Genomic DNA, 22,653 nt, shown 5'->3' on the forward strand with positions numbered 1-22,653 from the left:
TTTAATGGTTATATATATATATATATGGATAGAAAAACAGGGTAATTCCTGAAAGAAATACAATGAGCCATACTCAGTAGTTATCTGCTGGGCTTACAGAGGTGTGTTGTTCGGGAAGAGGAGAGCAGTGACACTTTCTCCCCTTTTGAATATTGTAGATTATCTTGTTTTTAGTAATTAGGTGAATACACTAATTTTGTGGTTTTTCAGGATGCAGATGCTTTTAATTAAATTTTGTGGTTTTTCAGGTTTTTTGATGCAGAAAGACTGTATAAATTTTGATAAAGAATAAACTGACTTTGCCTACTAGAATTCTCAGTATTCTTGTACAATGTATAAATATTATTTTAAGTGATATACACATTAAATGATATTCCACTGTAGAACCTAATTGCTAATTGTCAATTACACTTTTTCCTATAATATTTAGATTGAGAATGCAAAAAATGTTGTTTTCCTGGTTCTGTGTAGGAGACATTCTTACAAACATAGGAGACATATGGGTGACATAGGGGCTGGAAAATGGGAATGATAAAGATGACATGGCTCTATAAGGGATTATGTTCCTCAATGAATAATGTGAAATTGTGAAATTGATATCGAATGTGAAATTGGGATTCAGTGTGAAGAGTACAACTGAATGATTGTACTAAGAGGGTATTTGCTACTAATCGAAAGTGCTTATAAGAACCATTGTGGCAAAAACTATTTTATTGATCACATACAGTAGTGATTGATAAGAATGGCTGTTGTGATGTTGGAGCATAATGGGCATCACTGAGAAATGGTTGAGACCTTGATATGTGTATGGTTCATTATTTGAAGGCAAAGCTCGTCTTTGAAGCATCTGTGACTTTCTGTCAGGATCTACAGTTCTACAAAATGTCCGTGATGGACCTTGACAATACTGATTTTACTGAGGAAAGGCAAAGTGCCAATAAGCTAATCTGAGAGGTTCTTGGGTTTGTATATAAGAGTGATAGAAATAGAAATTTTGGGGCAGTATTCCAACAAACTCATCAATGAAGCTATTCCCCATTTGGCTCCCAAGAAAGTTAGATTCTTAGAATAAATTCTAAACTGCTTGTGGAAGAGAGAGAGAGGAGGGGATAGAGAGTGACAATGAGAGAGACACCAAATGCCCACCTGTAAGTCATCCTGAAAACTATTGGTAAACTATCTTATCAGTGTTCTTCACATCTGACATTTCAAGAAGCACCATTTTTGCTTTTCTTTTGGCATAATTAGCCAGCCTATTTGGAGTGGTCTACCTTACTTGAAGCAGCAACATATAGTAAGTCAACTAGCTTGTCAGGGACACATGGCATAATTTTGCTCTTTGCAAGACTTAATTAAGGGATGGTGGCTTCCTTACCTGGCTCTGGAATATTTGTGTCTGATAATCCATCTTGAAGTCTGTGGTTCAGTATTTTTTTCTAACTCATCAGTCACAGTAGAGTCCAAGGCAGGTGATTCTTTTTACTTCGGCTTGACTCCTCTGTAGGTTGTAATGGCTGTCATTTGTACTTGATTTATACTGATATCCCACAAGATGAAGACAAAATTCCGGAGTCCACATTCAGTGGTGCCTAGAACTTGATCGATTGCCAGTCTTCCAGCTAGAGTGCCACAGACAGACATCTGTCCTGAATTCCTAAGGGGTAAAGCTGTCCCCATAACCAAGAGGGAGAGAGGCAGAGGAGGTCACTTGAGAAATTGCTCCTTCCATGCAGCTTTGGAGCTGTGTCTGTTTCCACTCATCTCTGAAGAAAGAGGAGCTGAGAGAAGCAAAGTCCTTTGCCCAAACATGTGCACGTGTTTGTGCCATAAATATGACCCAAGATTTTGGACCTCCTCTGGAAAATGTCGGTGCTCGTGTTTTCAAGAAGACATTCAGGCTACAGATATTCTCTGACTTCCTAGAGTGAAAGAGAAAACATCAATAACAGTGCTTGGGTGTATTACCCTTGGAGAGGCTCAGCCACCCAGATTTACATATCGAGTGTTGTGGTTTCTGGTTGATTATACACAAGTGATGAGTCCTTGAACTCTGCTCTGGAGTTCCCTGTCCCCCTTTGTTTGTCCCCTTGACCCTAGCCCCGTGTCCTCTCTCATCCTGCTACTGAGAAATGCATCCTGGCAAACTACTGTGAATGGGCTAGCTCTGGATGCAGTTGTGAAATTGATGAATTCAGGCTTGAATTCATTAGGTGCTTCATACTTTCTTTTTTCTTCTCTGTTGTCAAATCTTCAGGTTCCTTATGGGCAGTCTGTTCTTCTCCCTCGTGGCTCAGGATGTGGTGTGGTATGCAACTGATGAATCACTCAGTTCTACCTCTGAAACTAATAATACAATATATGTTAATTAAATTGAATTTAAACAAAAAATAAAAAAAATAGGATTAAACTAGGCTGGCTCTTGACTCTACCTCCCATCCTAATAAGCATATACATTTAAGGGATATTAGTCTGGTGCTGGTAAAAGAGGAAGCACAGATCACTCCCTTCTCCATTGTTCTCCCTCTCGCTCCTGACCCCAGTGTCCTGATTATCCTGGCTGATACCTAGAGTTCTAAACAAGACAGAAGGATGGGAAGAGGGCAGGCCTACAGCAAAACAAATACACACAAATATCAACATGGAAACCCAACTGATTGTAACAAGGAATAATTGGACTTTTATTTTTAATATTTATTTATTTATTTATTTATAGGCTCCCTGCTCAGCAGGGACTGATGCCGGACTCGGTCCTGGGACTCCAGGATCATGACCTGAGCAGTCGTTTAACCAACTGAGCCACCCAGGTGCCCCAATAATTAGACTTTAAATTAAATATAATGCATCTGTCCACCACTCACTCAAAATCCCCCTTGTAATGACAGAAGAAATAAAAAAATGAGAATAAATTTATTTTGTTGTTGCAGAATCATGAAGGGGACTATTAGAAAAAAAGACATTTGTGGAAAAATCACAAAGATTTAAATTTTTTTTTAAAGATTTAAATTTTGAGATTGAATTGATGCAGAAACTGAAATCTAGTATCTTCCATCCCATTGCAAAAATAGGAGGGGTCCTTGACACAGCCAGTACTAATCTTCCTCACAAAGCCCCGGAAAACGCATACTTCTGAGTTATCAGAGCCTTGGTCTGGGGGTGGGATGGGTATGCCTCCCAAGGGGAGCTAACACCTGGGCTGCCTCCACTGAGCTTGCTTGCATTCACCTTTCAGGCCATGGGGATAGTGATGGAAAAATCCAAAGCAATGGGATAAAAGAAATCTTCCAGGTCACTAGAGGAAAAAGAGAAATGGACATCAGGAAAAGCAAATAAAAAAATCAAGAGGAAAGTATTTGATAAATAGAAATATAAAATAAGATGGTGGGGTGCCTGGGTGGCTTAGTGGGTAAAAGCCTCTGCCTTCGGCCCAGGTCATGATCTTAGGGTCCTGGGATTGAGCCCTGCATTGGCTCTCTGCTCGGCAGGGAGCCTGCTTCCCCCTCTCTCCCTACCTGCCTCTCTGCCTACTTGTGATCTCTGTCAAATAAATAAATAAAATCTTAAAAAAAAATAAAAAAAAATAAGATGGAAAGACTAAGTTCAAATAGAACAGTCACAGACTATAATAAATGCTAAGTTATGCAGAATTTGTAAATGAGGCGAAAAGATGACTATTGACAAAGATTCTCTCCTTGACCAGACTCTGCTCGGGCTCCTCTGAGCTCTCTTCTCAAGTGGGCTCAGAATTTTGTGTTCATCTTTGCATGGTCCAATTTTAGCAAGAATCCTGCTAAGTCAGTTTAACTAGAATCCCCCTTGTTGAAATCTGATCGCAGTCAACATCTGACGGGCTTCCTCAGCCTTCCCTGTCAGGAGACATCTGATCACCCTGGCTTGCTTTCAGCAAGAATCCTGTTAGGTCAGTTTAACCAGATCCTCCCTTAAAAGGGGTGTTTTCTCTTAGTCATTTTCTATCCACTGACCCCCACATTGCTCCCTGGCTATGACTTCCCCCTTCTCCTTGTGTTGGAGGGAGGTCCAATCTCTCCCTTCCACTGCAGAACCTCATTGCGTGGGTCCTCCCACTTTATCCTATGATCCTACTAGGTCTGCCTTTTCTTCAACTCATGTCTTGAGTAATTGTTCTTTAACACTATGTATCCTTTCAGGGTTATTTAACTTTCTAGGGAAATAAAGTTTTTTTCTTTTCTAAATACAACTGATTAATTACAACTGATTAAAAACTAGATCTCAAAAGGTTGGATCAGAGAAAATGGATGGCATGAAAATGATAAATTATTTTTGTCTGAGAGCTCTAATGCTTACAGTCTTACTGCTGTGTAAGACATTAACCAGTTTTGCATCTTATTTAGTGATCTTATTCTGTCATTGAAAGGGACGTGTGTGTCTGTGTGTGTGTCTAGACATGTCTTCCTTTGAGCCAGCTTTATCATCTGGTTTTGTCATTAATAAGTTAAGTGAATCTTTGACTCGTGTTCATAATATATATGCATGAAAACTATCTTAATTTTTTAAAAAATCTTATACCTTAAAAATATAAATGGAAAAATTTCACAATAGAAAGGCAAAGAAGAGTGATGAAAACACGCAAATCCAGTCATATGCAGTTTACCTGAGATGGAGCTCAAACAAATACATAAAATGATTGGAGCAACAAATGCAAAAGAGGAAGACATGTCGGACAAGTGCTGACAGAAGGAGGATCAATATGAGATACTGAATTAGGGGTGCCTGGATGGCTCAGTGGGTTAAGCCTCTGCCTTTGGCTCAGGTCATGATCCCAGGGTCCTGGAATCGAGCTCCACATTGGGCTCTCTGCTGAGTGGGGAGCCTGCTTCTCTGTCTCCCTCTGCCTGCTTCTCTGCCTACTTGTGATCTCTCTCTGTGTTAAATAAATAAATAAATAAAATCTTAAAAAAAAAAAAAAGAAAAAACCCCACTGAATTAGAGGAAAGAGTATTTTCAGGGACAAAATTAAACTTGGTAAGTGATACTTAAAATATGATCAATGATACGACCAAAGATCCTAGACTGTGGAAATGTATTTGCATCAGATTGATTTGTTTTTGTGAATATCTTCTGGGAGTCATGGGATCAAGGAGGTGGGTATGGTGACTGCCAGTTTGCCTAAGCAGAGGAGATGGGTGGGTCTTGGGACTCAAGGAGGGCCTGTCCCTGGGGACTCAGGGATCAGTAGGGGCTGAGAGAGAGGCTTTGGTTGTGGTGGTAGTTGGAGAGGTGGGGAGGGTGAGATCATACCTGACATCATGTTGTCACTGGAAGGGCTGTGCCTCCAAACCTCTAATTATGCTCACACCCATATATAAGTGTTCATCTAGTAGGAATAGTCTGGTCAGGTTGCTGTTGCAAAAGTGAATGAAATGCTTTCAGTCTGTGTCCATTTCCTCAAGATTCAGCAAACAGGGAAGTTTGTTGAGCCTAGCTTGGGTCAGGGTCTCACACCTGGGCTAGGAAAGGGGAGGCATCATGACATTCTCACCTGATTGTATCCAGTCAGAAAGGAGAAATTCCTCAAGAGGGGAGGCCCATGTGCTCTTAGAAAAGGTGGGGATGCAGTTAGGAGAGGGAATGTCCATTGTTCTTTGTTCCTTCTGTGTATTTTGAACCCAAAGCTGGTGAATTACAATATTTTTATTATAGATGAGTTCTTACTCACCATTGTGCTTTCAGTGACTAAAATATGTCTGGCATCCAGACACACTTACATACCTATGGAATAAATGAATGAAATGAACAAGATTGTTCAGGAGTCAGGGGAGTTTTCTCTTTGCTTTGGTGCCCTCTAGCCCTTGGTAGTTTCTGAAACCTTGGAAACTGATGGTGGTGCCTCAAACTGGGATTGTCTTCATGACAGCTGTCCCCGAAACCCTGTTAGAATGGAGTATTATGCCTCCATCAGAAAGGATGAATACCCAACTTTTGTATCAACATGGGCGGGACTGGAAGAGATTATGCGGAGTAAAATAAGTCAAGGAGAGAGAGTCAATTATCATATGGTTTCGCTTATTTGTGGAGCATAAGGAAGAACATGGAGGACATGGGGAGATGGAGAGGAGAAGGGAGTTGAGGGAAATTGGAGAGGGAGATGAGCCATGAGAGACTGTGGACTCTGAAAAACAAACTGAGGGTTTTGAAGGGGTAGGGGGTCGGAGGTTGGGTGAGCCTGGTGGTAGATATTGTGGAGAGCACATATGGCATGGAGCACTGGGTGTGGTGCATAAACAATGAATTCTGGAGCACTGAAAAGAAATTTAAAAAATAAATAAAAATAAAAAAAAGAACGAATAGAAAATAGACTTGGTGCTTCCTTGGAGGGGTTTTGTAGGTCATGGACTGTTGGAACTGGAAGAGACAAACTACGTCTAGCTCCATTCATAACAAATGGGAGAAAAGTGGGTCTCTAAAAGAGGAAGAGATTCACTCAGGGCTTACATAGGTAGGGAAGGACTGGGATGGGGGAAGAACCAGACATCTTGCCTCCCATTTAAAGCACCCCCCATTATATTTCCTGAGGCGCTTGACAAAATATTTGCAGACCAGGAAAATTCTCTGCATGGTTGCCATCTGGTCCAAGTTGGAGGGGACTTTTTAATCCATTTTCTGAAATCCAGTGAAAGAATGAAAAATGACCTCGTGCAACACAGATGTAGGTTTCTTTTTTCAGCATGACAGCTGCTCTAGGGGTCAATCAGGATACCAAACATCATTTTTAAAGCTGGAAAGAGCTCTTAACTATTTGACTTTTATAACTAAGGAAACCAAGGTGCCCTTAATGATACCAAAGTTGCAGGCATACAGTCAAGGTCTAAACCTTTGCCTTCCAAGAACCAGTTCAGTGATTTTGGCTAAATGTGGCTGATTCAGCCAGTCTGCAGAATGCTTCCAGTTGGTACGAGAATAATCATTAGGATGGTAAGTGTATTAATTAAGGGCAATAATAGCTACTCTAATGGATATGGTCACAAGCTTGAGCAATTTAATGTATTAGAAATTTATTTTTCCCTTGCATAAAGTTCTGACAGCAGAAGGTAGGGTTCACTTTCACACTGTCCCTTAGAGACTCAGGCTGACAAAGACCATCTTCAGCCCAAGGTTTCCATTGTGAGTTGCAAGACTACAGATTACGAAAGAAAAAATCAATCTCAGAGTCACTGTCACTGAATTGGGCTGGATCCAGACTGATGTGGAAGCTTGGGGGATGAGGAGCTTTATACATATAAAGTTCTCCATTGCCACCAAGGAGTTGATGGCCATTTAAGGAGAGGGTGAAAATTGAGTGAACGCAAACTTTCCGAGTGGGTTACGCAATTACTTTGCTAATGTGGTATTTACCATACTTCCTACATCCTGCGTTATTTTATGGGATTTCATGATAAGATTCTAATCTGTCTGCTAGGGGAATGAGCAACTTTGGTAAGTGACCTCTTCAGGCAAGTGACCTCAGCCAGGTGGTTTGGTATCTCCACTGTGCCTTGATATTGAGTATTCAATGATTGCTCTTTGAATTGAATTTGATAAATGTGTGTATTTGAGAATATATCACATTGAAGAATTTAATTAGGAAAAAATGAGAATTTTTAATGGATTTATCAACAAATGTCTTTTCCTTCCTTTCTTCAGCCCTCCTTTTTTCTCTTTTCTCTCTTTTTTCTCTTCTCTCTCTCTCTCTCTTATTCCCCTCTATTCTCTCTCTCTCTCTCTTTTTTCTCTCTTTTTCTCCCTCCCTCCCTCTCTTTCTTTAAAAAAAAAAAAAACTCCAGGCTGGTATCAGCTGTTCGGTGTTATGCCAATGGCAGTAACATAATATGAGCTCATGAGATATGACAAAAGTTATGACGATATGTGTCAATCCCTGAAGAAGGTGGAGAATCAGATATCTGGTGAAATATTTTCCAGATGGATTTGGAGTCTCTCCTGCTCAGTGTCATATGAACTTCATTCCAAAAGGTGCCACAGCCCATTTATATATCCCAGAGCAGTAAGACAGTGACTAAGGTGGGAGACAGGTTGTAGTATTGAGACTTACATGGAATAATCACACAGAAAGATGATAAATACAGAAAGTCCTTCCTTCTAGATGGATCTTTTCTATTCTAGCCTGAGAGATTACTGCTGAGTATTATAAGTCTTCCCACACAACTTGGACTTGACTCCTCATAATGTTGGCTTCGGGACAGTTGATCGGAGTAAAGAGGGTTGTCTAGCTGTTGTGCAGGTGCTGCATGTGGCTCATAGCCACATGCTCCAGTGAGGTTATCCCTGCTCAAGCAGAGGGAGGAAAGTTCTGGAGATCAACACTTTCAATCTAGCACTTTCCTCTGGAGATCAACACAAAGGATAATCTATACGGAAATGGCAATAGGCTCTTGGATGCATAGACTAGGAAGAAAAGTGCATTTTACTCCTAAAGTCAGAAACCAAATGGAACTGATGAAGAAATGTCCAGGATCAGATGGATTCATTGGTGAGTTTGACCACACAATTAAAGAAGAATCGATATCCAGTGTTTCCCAACTCTTTCAAAAAATAGGAGGGACTATTTTCAAACTCATTTTGAGGCCAGCAATGCCATAATACAAAAACCAGACAAACACTGCAAGAAAAGGAAATTACAGGCCAGTATCCTTGATGAATACAGATAGGGAAATCCTCAACAACCTATTAGTAAACCGAATTTCACAATATATGAAAAGCATCATGCACCAAGGCCACATGGGATTTATTCTAGCTTCTTGCTTGGAAAAGAAAGAGTAAAATTGTCTCTGTTTGCAGATGACATGGTCTTAGACAAGAAAACGCTGAAGACTCCACCAAAATACTCTTAGAGCTAATAAATGAATCTGGTAAAGTTGCTGGAAACAAAGTCAATATACAAAAGTCAGTTGTGTTTCTTTTTTTTTTTTTTCAGTTGTGTTTCTATACATTCATAATGATCTATCAGAAAGAGAAATTGAGAGAATGGTCTCATTTATAGTTGCATCAAGACGAATCAATAAAATCCAGAACTATGAGAGGATACCTTTCTGGTGTTTGAGTCAGCCGCTATGTGGCGCTTGTTATGAAAGCCCTGGGACACTCATCCTGGTGGCGAGACCATGAGGGGACTGTGGGACCTGAAGAATGACAGAAAACTGCCTGGCTTTTCTTTTTGTCTTGTAAACCACAGACCAGGCGCTGGAGCAGTTTGCAAACCAGAAACACAAATGGAGATAGATGGCTGCCAACTCTCCTGACAGAAGAGCGAGGAGAAGGGCAACCTAGAAACAGAAGACATTTAGGCAATGACCGCAGAGTCAGTCTAATGTCACAGAAAGGACTGTAGTGCCACCTTTGCCTGTGCCAGTAAAGGCCAGTGGGGAGCCTAGCTGGCTACTCTTACCAGGCCAAAAGGGCGTGCCCGATCGCCTGTGGGGGTGGTGTCTGAGAGGTCTTAGTGGGGAGCCAGGACTTTCCTCCCTCCTATGTAGTGAGGCGGCAAGGATGTCCATGCCCCAGTGTGAGCAGAAAGCACATGGGGGGTGGGGGGCTCTGGAGCCTCAACAAGGCACTCCTCCCCCTTTGTGTTAGTCCATTCTTCCTTGGGCTGCTCTAACACAATACCATAGATGGGGCGGGCGGTTTATTTTATTTTTATTTTTTTCAAAAAATTTATTTATTTATTTGTCAGAGAGAGAGAGAGAGTGAGAGCGAGAGCGAGCACAAGCAGGGGGAGCAGCATGCAGAGGGAGAGAGAGCAGCAGGCTCCCCACTGAGCAGGGAGCCTGATCCAGGACTGGATCCTCAGCCTGGGATCATGACCTGAGCTGAAGGCAGACACCTAATGTGCTGAGCCAGCCAGAGGTCCCAAGGTGGACAGTTTATAAATAACGGAAATTTAGTTCTCACAGTTCTGGAGGCTTGGAAGTCTGAGATCAAGGTCCTGGCAGATTCAGTGTCTGATGAGGTCCTACTTCTTCCTTGGCTGTGGTTTCGCTGTGCCCTCATGTGGTAGAAAAGGGATGGGAGCTCTCTGATTCTTCTCTTATAAGGGCACTAATCCCATTCTTGGGAGCTCTGCCCTTATGATGTAATCACACCCAAAGGCCTCCCTCCAAATACAGTCACCTTGGGCATTAGGTTTTCAACATAAGAATTTGTGGGTCGAGGAAGGGGATGGAGAGGAACCTGAGTCCTGGGGCAGCAGTTCCATCCCTGAACCCCTGCTCCAGGTTCTGTGTGGAAAAAAAACACTCCATCATGTCATCAGGCTTCTCTGGTTAGATTCCAACCATGGGTGGTCAGATGAAATTTCAGCTGTTACAACTTTCCTTTTTTTTTTTTTTGGAGATTTAATTTTCTTTTTTTTTTTTTAAATTGTGTTATATTAGTCACCATAAGATACATAGTCACCATAAAAATTAGTTTTTGATGCAGTATTCCAAGATTCATTGTTTATGCACCACACCCAGTGCTCCGTGCAATAGGTGCCCTCCTTAATACCCACCACTAGGCTCACCCATCCCCCACCTCCTCCCCTCTAAAACCCTCAGTTTGTTTCTTGGAGTCCACAGTCTCTCATGGTTCTTCTTCCCCTCCGATTTCACCCCCTTCATTTTTTCTTTCCTTCTCCTAATGTCCTCCGTGTTATTCCTTATGCTCCACAAGTAAGTGAAACCATAATGATAATTGACTTTCTCTGCTTGACTTACCTCACTTACCATAATCTCCTCCAGTCCTATCCATGTTGATACAAAAGTTGGGTAATCATCCTTTCTGATGGAGGCAAAATACTCCATTGTATATAAGGACCACATCTTCTTTATCCATTTGTCTGTTGAAGGGCATTTTGGCTCTTTCCACAGTTTGGCTACTGGGGACATTGCTGCTATATACATACCCCATATGTACATTGGGGTACAGATGGCCCTTCTTTTCACTACATCTGTATCTTTGGGGTAAATACTCAGCAGGGCAATTGCTGGGTCATAGGGTAGCTCTACTTTTAATTAACTTTCTAATATTTTCCTTGCATTGAGGATTGTAAGTGAGTTTCATCTCTACCTTTCTTTATGTTGAGTCTTTGATTTTGGTTTCAAGATTATCCTAGTCTCATGACATGCTTTATATTTCTAAATAATGGTGGTATTCCCTCTTTTACTATTTCCTGGGTATTTTTTTTAAAATACAGAGGGTTTGTTTGTTTATTTTAGGTTTTGGCAAAACTTAATTAACCATACATTTATCTGGATCTGGACCTTGATTTAAGCAGAGTTACTGTGACGGCAGTGTTTAGAGACAAACAAGAAAGTTTGAATAAAAACTGGCAATCAGGTAATATTAGATTTACTTTTAGTTTTGTACCATAGTAGCATAGTAGTTATTTTAAAAAGTCTTTATCAGTTAGCAATGTACTAAAATTCTTGACTTTGAAATACTCCTGTGTGTGTGTGTGTGTGTGTGTCTGTGTGTGTATGAACCCACGTGCACGGGTGTGTGTGCATGCGGGGGTGTATGTGATCTATCTTTTTATATGGTTGGCCATTTCAATAGACATTAAAAATGAAACTAAATAGAAAGAACTGTGTCACATTGTGGACTGACTCACCAAAGCCAGGGTGCAGTGGTGAAGTTCTGCCCGTAGATGGCAGTGTTGTGTAAGCCAACAAGTCTACATTCATCTGATGGGTCTTTCAGAGATCACTGTTTCTAAGTAGAAAGTATTTCTAGTATTAAAAGCCAGGCCAGATTTTATTGCTTTTAGACAAAAAGTCATGGAAATATTAGAAAAGCAAAAAAGTCAGGTATAGAACAATCATAAATGATTTTTAAAAGACGTGATTTATAAGTATTTAGAAGTCTTACAGAGAATTTAGGTAGAACAATAAAATAAAACTCCCTCTAAATATATTACCCCTATATAAACATTTGGTCTCTTTGTCTCTCTCTATTTCTTTCCTTCTTTCTATTTCCACCTCTATTTCTCCATCTCATCTACCTATCTGTATTTTTAACATACGTATTTTTTTACTTAGCATAATTGTATTGTATGTATTATATATAAAAATATATAAACATTTTTATATATGCACTTTTACCAATGCACTTTTGGGTTTGATATTTTTAAGTTCTATTTATTTATTTTAGAGAGAGAGAGAGCGCGCGCACAAGCAGAAGGGGCAGAGGGAGAGGGAGAGAATCTCAAGTAGGCTCTGTGCTCAGCACAGAGCCAGACGGTGGGCTCTATTTCAAGACCCTGAGATCATGACCTGAGTCAAAACCAAGAGTCAGATGCTTTACCAACTGTATGGCTCAGGTGCCTCTTTTGGACCTTGATTTTAGAAAAGTATATCATAAAGACCATCATTATAGTTGGTATAGTTCTATCTATAGAAAGATTAAGAGATTTTTTGACTCAAACAATAAGCTGTGTTCCTCAACCAATACCATTGTATTTTAACTTAAATTGACTTAAGTTATCTAAAATTGTTTTAAGGAGATGCTGTAGAATATGATGTATAGAAATAACACAGTCCCTGTCACTAGGCCAACTTGGGTTAGAATCCTTTCTTTTTTTTTTTTTTTTTAAAAGATTTTATTTATTTATTTATTTGAGAGAGAGACAGTGAGAGAGAGCATGAGCGAGGAGAAGGTCAGAGAGCGAAGCAGACTCCCCATGGAGCTGGGAGCCTGATGTGGGACTCGATCCCGGGACTCCAGGATCACGCCCTGAGCCGAAGGCAGTCGTCCAACCAACTGCGCCACCCAGGCGTCCCAAGAATCCTTTCTTACGTGATTATGGACATACTCTTTTTTTTTTTTTTGAGCTCCAATTTTGTTATTTTAAAAGTTCTTGTAATATGAGCGTTTTTGTGAAGTAATAAAATCTAAAATAAGACCGTCAATGTAAAAAAGCTAGTTTCCTTTCTCAGCAGGTCAAGATGACTCTAGAATCTGTGCACAAGTTACTCTATTTATACCTTGCTCCTTCTTCCCAAAATATTTGGGTTTAATTAAAAATTTGTAATGAAGTTAGAAAAATAAGAACAAAAAGGGTAGAAACCATATTGAGATAACCATAAAGATAAAACAGGTGTTTAATGATCCAAAAAGACAAGAAAAAAAGATTGGATTTCATTAAAAGTACAGTTCTGCTCTTCTAAAGACACAGGTATGGAAATGCGAAGATAAGCTGCCTGCTGAGAAACCAGTCATTAACCATAAATGTGAGGGAGAAATTGTATGCAGAATGTACAAAGAACTCTCATGGTCAACAGGAAGAAAACAAACCCGCCAACAAAAGCTGGACCAAAAATTCTGGGCAGTTTCCTATAAGCTTAAGTCTATACCCACCTTGTGACTGTAGTCCATTACTGGCTCTCTAAGCAAAATGCAATCCTAGGTTCACACGGAAACCTGGACCCAAATATCTACAGCAACTTCATTTGTAGGAGTAAACAAGGAAACAGCTCAATGTCTCTAAATTGGTAGCTGGATAGGCAAACTGAACGCAGCAGTAAAGAGAATATCCTATTGATGACACATGAAGAGCTGGGGGAATCTCAGTGCCTTCTACTAAGTGAAAGAAACCAGACTCGAAAGCCTGCACCCCATATGGTTCTGCTTCCGTGACATTCTGGAAGCGGTAAACTTCCAGCGGTAGACGACCAGAAAACAGATCAGCAGTTGACTGGGGCTGGGGAGAGGGAGGGTTGACTACAGAGGGACTCAGAGGAACTTTTAAGGGTGATCGGTCTGTTCTCTGTCTTGAACATGGTTGTGGTTACATAGCTGTGCGCTTGCCAAAATTCATAGAACCATGCACTGAAAAAGGTGTCTAGTTCTACTGTATGTAAACTCTATGTCGGTAAATGCCATTAAAATATGCATGATTGTGCATAAAAGCTGATGCTGAGTTTCTTGGAAGCCAATAAAAAAGAAGGAAATGGTCCAACTTACATGCTTCTATCTACAAAACAAATTTCCAGTTTTCAGTGTGACTCAATGTGTTCTAGTATCTAAGTTGAAGACAATTTCTCTCTTGGTGACATAGCATAGGAGTTGCACAATGTATAATATTCTAAATAACTCCATAGAAAAATAAATAAATAAATAAATAAATAACTTCATAGGAATTACAAAAGTGGAATGCATATGACTATTTCCTGTATAGCTGTTCACTGTATATAGAGGACATGAGGTGGTAAGGTTGGTGTGTGGCCTGGGAATCTGGTGCACTATCCACCCAGGGACCTTAGAGGGATTTTTTCTTGGTGAATGCCCCAGAGCCAAGGGGCCACCCCTTAGCCTTGCTTGCTTATAATCTCCTGCTGTTGTTTCAGCCCAGGATGGATTCATCCTCATGCCAGCCCAAAGGCCAATTTATTCATTTATGACCAAAACCCTAACCTTCCAGTAACCCCGATGGTGACACCTCTGGCCAACAATGGCCTGCTGGTCATTCCCAGCAGGAGGAGGCATGGTGAATTGGCATATCAACACAGAGATTTGATGAGAACACTGTATTTTCTGAGCTGACTGTGATCCTGCGTAAGCCTTAGACTTCTGAAACGTAGGAATAATACCTCTTGTTTAAAAGGTGCTGTGAGGAGTAAATAAAATAGTATATCTGAATTACTTAGCATAGTGCCTGGGCATGTAATAAGTTCTTAGCACATACTGATTTTTTTAAAAAAATTTTTAAATTTATTTATTTATTTATTTTACAGACAGAGATCACAAGTAGGCAGGCAGAGACAGAGAGAGGGGGAAGCAGGCCCCCTGCCAAGCAGAGGGCCCAACACGGGGCTCGATTCCAGGACCCTGGGACCATGACCCGAGCCGAAGGCAGAGGCCTCAACCCACTGAGCCACCCAGGCGCCCTGCACATACTGATTTTCACTGCTTAGCCTCACTTCCAGCAAATTTGCAGATAGGTGGTTGAACAATAGGTCTTTTGTATTATTCTCCTTTGTAACCAGAGTAATCTTTAAAAATGGGGGGGGGTAACTAGATGTAATTATTCCCATTTAAAACTCTTCAAAGATTTCACATTGTGGTCTCTAACTGCATGTTCTCCTAGGCCTATACCGGTGTTCTCATTTTTGGCCACCAGGGTCAGAATCTTCTGCGGAACTTTAAAAACTACTGATGACTGTTTTTCACCCTGAGAGATGCTGATGAAATTGCTCTGGGTGGTGACTGAGCATCAGGACTTTCTTGAACTCTCTAGGTGATTCCAGTGCAGTATGATCTGACCTCTCTCTACTGTCTAACTGCCTGTCTTCCCGCGCCTCCTCCCCTTCCTCTCCAACCACCAGGTTTCCTTTCCGATCTGTGTGTTGAGTTATTTCTCCCTTAGGAGGACCTAGTGCTTCCTCACTGAGCCAGATGCTACCAGCCCTTCCATGCCAACCCCAGATTCCATCTGTTAGGTCAGAACATGGCGTCCTCTTTTATATAGGGAATCTGGAAATTTGGATGGCTGGGATTTGAACAGTTAGGATCTTCTGTCACTGGTTGTACTTGGAAACTTGTGCGTCATTAGGTATCAGTCATAATAGTCACAGGGCTAATCTGGTCTTCGCAGTGAGGATGTGTAAGTCTATGGTATTCAAAATTCATCTAGCTCTTTGGAGCCCTTTATGCAGGATCGGGACCAGAGTAAGGCAGGTGAGGCACCAGCTTCAGGCACAAAATTTAAGGAGGTACCAAAAAAAAAAAAGAAAACCCTTCAGTAATTCGAATAAATAACATTTTAATGCAATGTTTAAAAGTCAAAATTTATGCAAAAAATCCACGATGAAAAAAAATACCAGAATTGAGAGGAAAGACTGGATCTATCTTGTGAATACAGAAATATCGATGGGGACTGTTTTATTTTGTGGCTGTAGTGTACTAGAGAGAAGTTGATTCTGCGTGCTTTCTTGGGTTATTTCTTAAACTAGGGTGATAGGGATTTCCAGAAGGGTAGAATTTGTGAAGAATATGTTTTGCAGTAAAACGCAAATGGACCACTTGTGGGAAGGGATGCAAAATTTCTATGAAAGATGAAAAGAAAGACTGAAAACTGAGGAAATGTTCCCTAGGAAACTTTTAGGGTGAGTCCTCAGAATCCTGGAAGATCCCCATTTTATTTATTCTGCCACTAGGTGGGGTCAGTGAGTGGGGTGATGTGATGTGGTCATAGAGCTTGTCATTAAAAAACATAGAGTACAAGACATTTGAATTGGAATAACGTGCAGATTAGCTTGTGGCTGTACTTGGTTGCAAATGGGAGGGGGACTTGAAATAATGGAAAGAACCTAAAGTCTGATGAACTTCGTATATGACCTTACGCAAAGCTTTCTTGGCCAAGCACCTAGTGAAAATGAAAATGCCGGGACAGAGGAAGTGTAAGGTTATTTCTAGGTTTAATATTCTGAGATATTTTAGGGGCACCTGGGTGGCTCAGTCGGTTAATCGCCTGACTCTGATTTCGGCTCAGGTCATAATCTTAGGGTCTGGAGATCAAGCCCTGCGTTGGACTTCCACTCAGTGCGTAGCCTGCTTGAGATTCTCTCTCCTTCTCCCTGTCTCTGCCCCTCCCTCGCCACTCATGATCTCTCTTTCTCTCTCTCCCTATTAAAAAAAAAAAAAAAAATTCTGAGATATTTTGAAAGACAAAGGCTCCTGAGCAATCTTCCTCTAATATGTAATGCATGAATACGACCAGCAGAGGGCAGCAAGTGCCCGCAACTCTCCACCACCCTCTGCCCTGTCTAGTTTTTTTCAAGTTGTAATCTTCCAAACTTTCCACCCGCCCAGGGAGGAGTTGTGGTCCTATAAGGGACACTGTGTTCAATTAATCACCTGGGTGGCTCAGTGGGATAAAGCCTCTGCCTTCAGCTCAGTTCATGGTCTTGGGATCCCGGGATGGAGCCCCACACTGGGCTCTCTGCTCAGCGGGGAGCCTGCCTCCCCAACTCTCTCTGCCTGCTTTTCTGCCTATTTGTGATCTCTGTCTGTCAAATAAATAAATAAAATCTTTGGAAAAAAAAAAGCCTGTCCTGAAAGAGATTCTCCTTTTCTTTTTTTAAGTTTTGTTTTGTTTTTACATCTGCAAAGTAAAAAGACATTTTTAAGACATTTTCTTGGCTCTGGGGTTTCACTCTCTCTTGGTTTGGCTCCTATCTCACTGGCCACTCTTCTCTGTCTCTTGTCGGTTCCTGCTCATCTCCCTCACCTCTCCACATTACCTGACAGGGCCTGGTCCCTGTTCCTCTACTTACCCTCATGGCCTCGTGACCTCACACTGGGTCTGAATTCGCATCCATATCCCCGACTGGTTCCCTGAGCTCCAGACTCTCATATCCACTTGCCCAAGGCACATCACCATCTGGAGTGCTAAGAGCACAAAATCCAGTATGTCCAAATCAAAGTCCTGATTTCTGTCTCCTCCCCCAAAGTTGCTTTTCCTCACCTTTCCCAACCTCAGTAAATGACATTTCAAATTTCTTCTTGCTCAGGTCTTTCATTTTTCTGTCACATGTCACATCCCGTATGTCATCAAAATGTATTTGTTCGACAGTTACAATATGAGCAGAATCTAACCACTCTTCCTACGGCCATGCCAGGGTCTCCTGACTAGATTACCAAGAAAGTGGACATGTCCTGGGCTGGATGCAAGTAAAAATGGATGTTAAAATTCGACTTTTTTGGCATTTGCTTTGTAAGATGCCCCAGATATCTATAATAATAAGGTAAGTATCAAGTGGGTGAGTTTCTTACATTCCCTGACTCTGAATTGCTTCATGTACCCATGGAATCCAACTGCTTCTGCTGTTCTCACCTTCTTTCCCTGACCTTGCTACTTCAGGCATCCTGAGGTGGCTGCTGAAAGGCCCTGTTTGTCTGGGGTCTCATGCTTCTCCCCTTGGCAAGCTCGATCTATGTGCCCATATGCCCTGGTGTGACTGTGGAATTTTGTGGACTGCTGGTACGATTTTCCCCACTTCTTGTTTTTTACCAAATCAATGAAGATAATAGTGAGTGTCCTAGACTCCAAGATCTTCGAAGTAAAGCATTTGTATTACACATATAGAAATTTTGATTTAAAATCTGCACTAAAATACATTCGCTCGTTCTAGAAGAGCCACTGTGCTAGTTCTAGTCATAGTTTGAGTCTATGCCTTCTTTTGTAATCCAGGCCAGACCCACTACTTCTGAGGATTCATAAATTATTCAGAAGATTATCAAAGAATAGGCACAGCTTCACGTATAAAATTGATTGGTGACCAGTTAATATGCTGGGACATCGTGTAGTAGGTAAACTTCTTCTGCATCCCCCCCTCCCTCAATGCAGAAGGGAGACATGGCGTCTCATTGGGTGGGGGAGTCATCGGGGAACCAAATCTGCCAGATTATTGACTTCAGAGATGAAAAGCCTCGTGGAGAGGCGATAGGGGAGAGGATTTCAAGCAATATTAAAAAGAGCCAATTCGATGGGCTGGCATGATTCCTTGTCCACTGGGGTTAACTATTCCAGTTTTCCTAAGAATGAGGGTTTCTCAGGGGCTGGGATTTCCGTATTAAATTCGAGAAAGTTCTGTGAAAACCGGGACACTTGGTCTTTGTACGAGTCTGTGCTCTTGTGGGGGAGGCCGAGGTTCAGGGAAGGAGAAAGAGACGGAAGTGAAGACAATCAGTTCTCTGTGACCCATAGAGAGCTTTGAGAAAGGAAGAGAAATAGTAAGAATGGTCCATTGAGAGGACTTGGAGGGGAGATAGAAATGAGTGTCATGTTTGGAATTTTTACAGTCTTCAGTGGTGGGACATGAGTTGCATGAAGAGTGTTATCAGTCCGTGTCCTCCAGAGAAACAGAACTAGTAAGTACGCATGGAGAGAGAAATTTTGAGATTTGGGTGTGTGGGGACTGGCAAATCCAAAATTGGCGGGCAGGCTGGAAATTCAGGTTAGGGTTGATATTGCAGTCTGGAGGTCGAAATCTGTATGTTGGCAGCTCGGGCCCAATTTCTGTGTTGCCTCTTGAAGAGGAATTGCTTCTCCTTTGGGAAACCTCAATCTTGGTTCTTAAAGCCTTCAACTGATTGGATGAGACCCCCCCACACACACCTTGTGGAGGTGTTCGGTATAGATAAATGTTTTTGTCATTTGTCCCGCATCACTGACCACCTGGGCCTGCATATACACAGGTGGGCTAAGGAATGTTATTTGTGACACTGGAGCTGTGTGAATGACCTTAAGAGCCAACTGTTTAAAATATATTGTCTGGTCTCCAGGAACAGCCCTTCTGTTGTGGACGTCAATAGCTATAGCCTTGTCTCCCATTCCCTCCTGCTCCAGGCAGGGCTGCCCCCCCCGCCATGGGACAAACATGCGTCATGTTTGTCACATAAAAATGACAATGTGGACATTGTCAATGTGGACATTGTGGAGCAAGCTCTTGCTCCTAACTGCACGTAGGTGAACAAATGTTTAATTTCAAACCCTATTATTTGCCCTATAAATATGGCCGTTGTGGGAATGGTCCATTGGAAGTGTCCCCTGAGGAGAGGACGCTCCGCCCAGGCCTCTCAGTCAGGACTCCGGCCTTTGTCTCCACCAGGCTTCCCAGCAGCTGAGGTGGGGTGTCGTAAGTATCCAGTATGAGGCAAAGTGGCCTTATTCTCATTTTTGCCTACTATTCTCTTCCTGTATGTGTAGATTCCTTTCCTCTTCTGTTTCTATTTTTTTCCCTGTAATAATAATAATAAAAACGTTTTCTTTCCTTTTTGAAGCAAAACAGGGCTGTGGTGAGTCTTTTCTGCAGCACGGGTGACTCTGTGTTGTGATAAGGGCTACTGATGTAGATGTTCATCACATTAAAAAATACCTTGGCAGCAACATCTAAATGGGCATTGACCACTCCACTGGGCGTCCTAGCCTACTTACGTTGACACATAAAATTAACCATCATCAGAGGTAAATGGAGGGGTGGAGTGACGGGTGAATCGACCCTTTGTGAGGGTGAGGTGTGGATCCCCAGGCAGAGTCTACTTGATACAGGCTCCGTCTGGGTTTAGGAAATGGCTCATGTCACGAAGCAGTGCAGCAGCCACGGCGACCCACGGAACAGCCAGGGTGCCACCTGACAGAGGAAGCCTCAGGCATCTGCCCCACTCAGAAAAAAGATGGCAGAAGTTCTGTAGCTGGACTTGCAGTGCGCCCGAAGCCTCCACAGCCTCTGCCCTCCTCACTGGGACTGCATGTCTTAAGGGAATCCCACCCCGGCCCCCTTCCCTCTGCTTAAGATGAAACAGTAGGAGGAGGAACAGGTGCAGCAAGTTTATATGGTGCCCAAGCAACCCTGCGCTGACTTCTCAAACCACTGGAGGGAACTGAATTTTCTTGAAGACACCTAGATTTCATTCATTGGTTAATTCAACACAAAACAGAAATATTGAACTGAAAAGACAGAATAACTGAAAATCAGGATTCAGTCTTCCCTTAGGTCCAATGAGGATCCCACATGTCTCCCCAAGGGCGGAAATTCTGGGCCTGTCTTCCATCTCTTCCATCTCCCTGGCCCTTGCACAGCTCTGGGACCCAAGCTCAAGTGTTTGCCATGTCCTTACCCATCTGCAGGAGAAAATGGCTTCAGAGCTCGATGTTCCCCTGTCAGAGATTTTATAAAAAGCTGGGCCCAAAGTTCTCCACTTTATTTTTATGTCTTCCAATTCTTTTGCCCCTCCTGCCTCCCATTATTTGTTTCCCAGCATATTTTGTTATTTTACCAGGGTTATTGATATGAAGAGCCAAGTTCATCATTTCTGGACACTGAACCCATTTAAAGATATTTTTAAATTGATAATGGAAGCTCTTCACTCGATCTTGTAGCAGTTTGTCACTTTAGAACTAAGTTGTTCTCAGAGCTTCTGAGTTGACTTTTGTGTGTTCCTGACATACAACTCTATTTTGGACTTATTGTTGGCTCCTTACATTTCCACTGGGTACTTTCACAACCCACTGCTTATGAGATTTGCTTCTGTTCCCCCTGACTGCTTTGCATAAGCCCCTCCAGGCCCAGACCAGAGGCTCAGGCTGTATAAAAGGGGCCTTTGTTACATGAGTTGAGCTGTGTCAGGCAGGCAGGGGGAGCAAGATGGCATCACAGAGGCCGGTCCTCCTCTGCTTGTTGCTGTGGGTCTCAGGTGAGAAGCTGAAAAGTGCCACAGTCCTTCTGGACTAGTGTCATTTTAAATAATTTTTTAAGATATATAATGAGAAACACTAGTTATTTCCAAAATAGACCCAATGATGTACTGCCATGTGGTACCATTAGGAAGCCCGTTTGCAATGACATATTTCAGCATGACTGGGATAAAGTGTGTCTGTATCACCATTTTTCTGATTGCAGGTTCCCATGGGGACGTCACAATGACTCAGTCTCCAGGCTCCTTGGCTGTGTCTCCAGGTCAGCGGGTCACCATGAACTGCAGAGCCAGTCAGAGTGTGAGCAACTATGTAGCCTGGTACCAGCAGAAACCTGGGCAGGTTCCCAGGGTCCTCATCTATCGTGCGTCCAACAGGGCCACGGGCATTCCAGACCGGTTCAGCGGCAGTGGGTCTGGGACAGACTTCACCCTCACCATCAGCAACCTCCAGGCCGAAGATGTGGGAAACTATTACTGCCAGCATCATTATAGCTCTCCGCCCACAGTGCTTCAGCCCCGAACACAAACCTGCTGCCCGGGACCATGGGTCAGTGAGGCTTTGCTGCACCAGCTGCTTCCTCCCCGCTCAGCCCTGAACATGTGCGTTCCCCTTTGCCTGAGAAGTCACTTCTCCTGACTTACTCCTTGCAGGGCTTGTAAGATCCCAGCAGAAAATGAAGGGAGTGGACTTCTCCTGCATCTCCCCATACCACCTTTTTTTTTTTTTTTTTAAAAAGATTTTATTTATTCATTTGCCAAAGAGAAGGAGGGAGCACAAGCAAGGGAAGCAGGCTCCCTTCTGAGCAGGGAGCCCAATGCGAGACTCCATCCCAGGATGCTGGGATCATGACCTGAGCTGAAGGCAGCCACTTAACTGACTGAGCCACCCAAGCATCCCACCTGCCTCCCTTTTGTGGGAGGTTAATGAAGACAAATGCTGTGAAGATGTCTTAGGGATGCTGCCGGGAGTTTTTGTGCCCCAGGTAGCTGGATGTTTCCCAGCGTCCCATGGCAGGAGTGAGCCAGGAAGGTCTGTCTTTGGCCTCTGACCAAGGGCCGTGAACTTCACATCCTGCGGGTCAGTTCTCCCTTCCTGCTCCTCTTGGACTCTGGGACATTTCTCTTTTATTTCCTCATTCTCTTTTCTTCACCCTCCCTCACCCTCCCACACTGAACCTTCCCAGGATGGAACCTTTGAGCTCTCCTATTCAGAGTCTCCCACGTGGAAGGAATTGTCCCTCTCGCTTTTTCCTTCCATGGGCCCTGTTTCCCAGCCTTCCTGGGCAGTGTCCTGCACATCCATTTCTGCTCCAGCTCCTTTCCTACCTCCTTCTCTCCTCCATTTCTCCCAAGTGTACTCATTCTCACAAAGGCAATTCTCTCATTTTTTTCTTTTTGATTTTATCTATCTATTTATTGCTGATGAGGAGGGGCTGAGAGAGA

At 42.5% G+C, this 22,653-nt stretch overlaps 2 gene segments (V, D, J or C); one reads left to right on the forward strand and one right to left on the reverse strand.

Annotated features, from left to right (window-relative positions):
• Nucleotides 1-22,653, reverse strand: part of LOC122915504 — a 189,298-nt gene that overhangs the window by 7,097 nt on the left and 159,548 nt on the right.
• LOC122915508 lies at nt 21,116-21,862 on the forward strand. The segment is given in 2 exon segments: nt 21,116-21,207; nt 21,414-21,862. Coding segments are annotated over 2 exon segments (483 nt in total).

Source organism: Neovison vison, chromosome 8 (genome assembly GCF_020171115.1).
Source record: "Neovison vison isolate M4711 chromosome 8, ASM_NN_V1, whole genome shotgun sequence".
NCBI lineage: Eukaryota > Metazoa > Chordata > Mammalia > Carnivora > Mustelidae > Neogale > Neogale vison.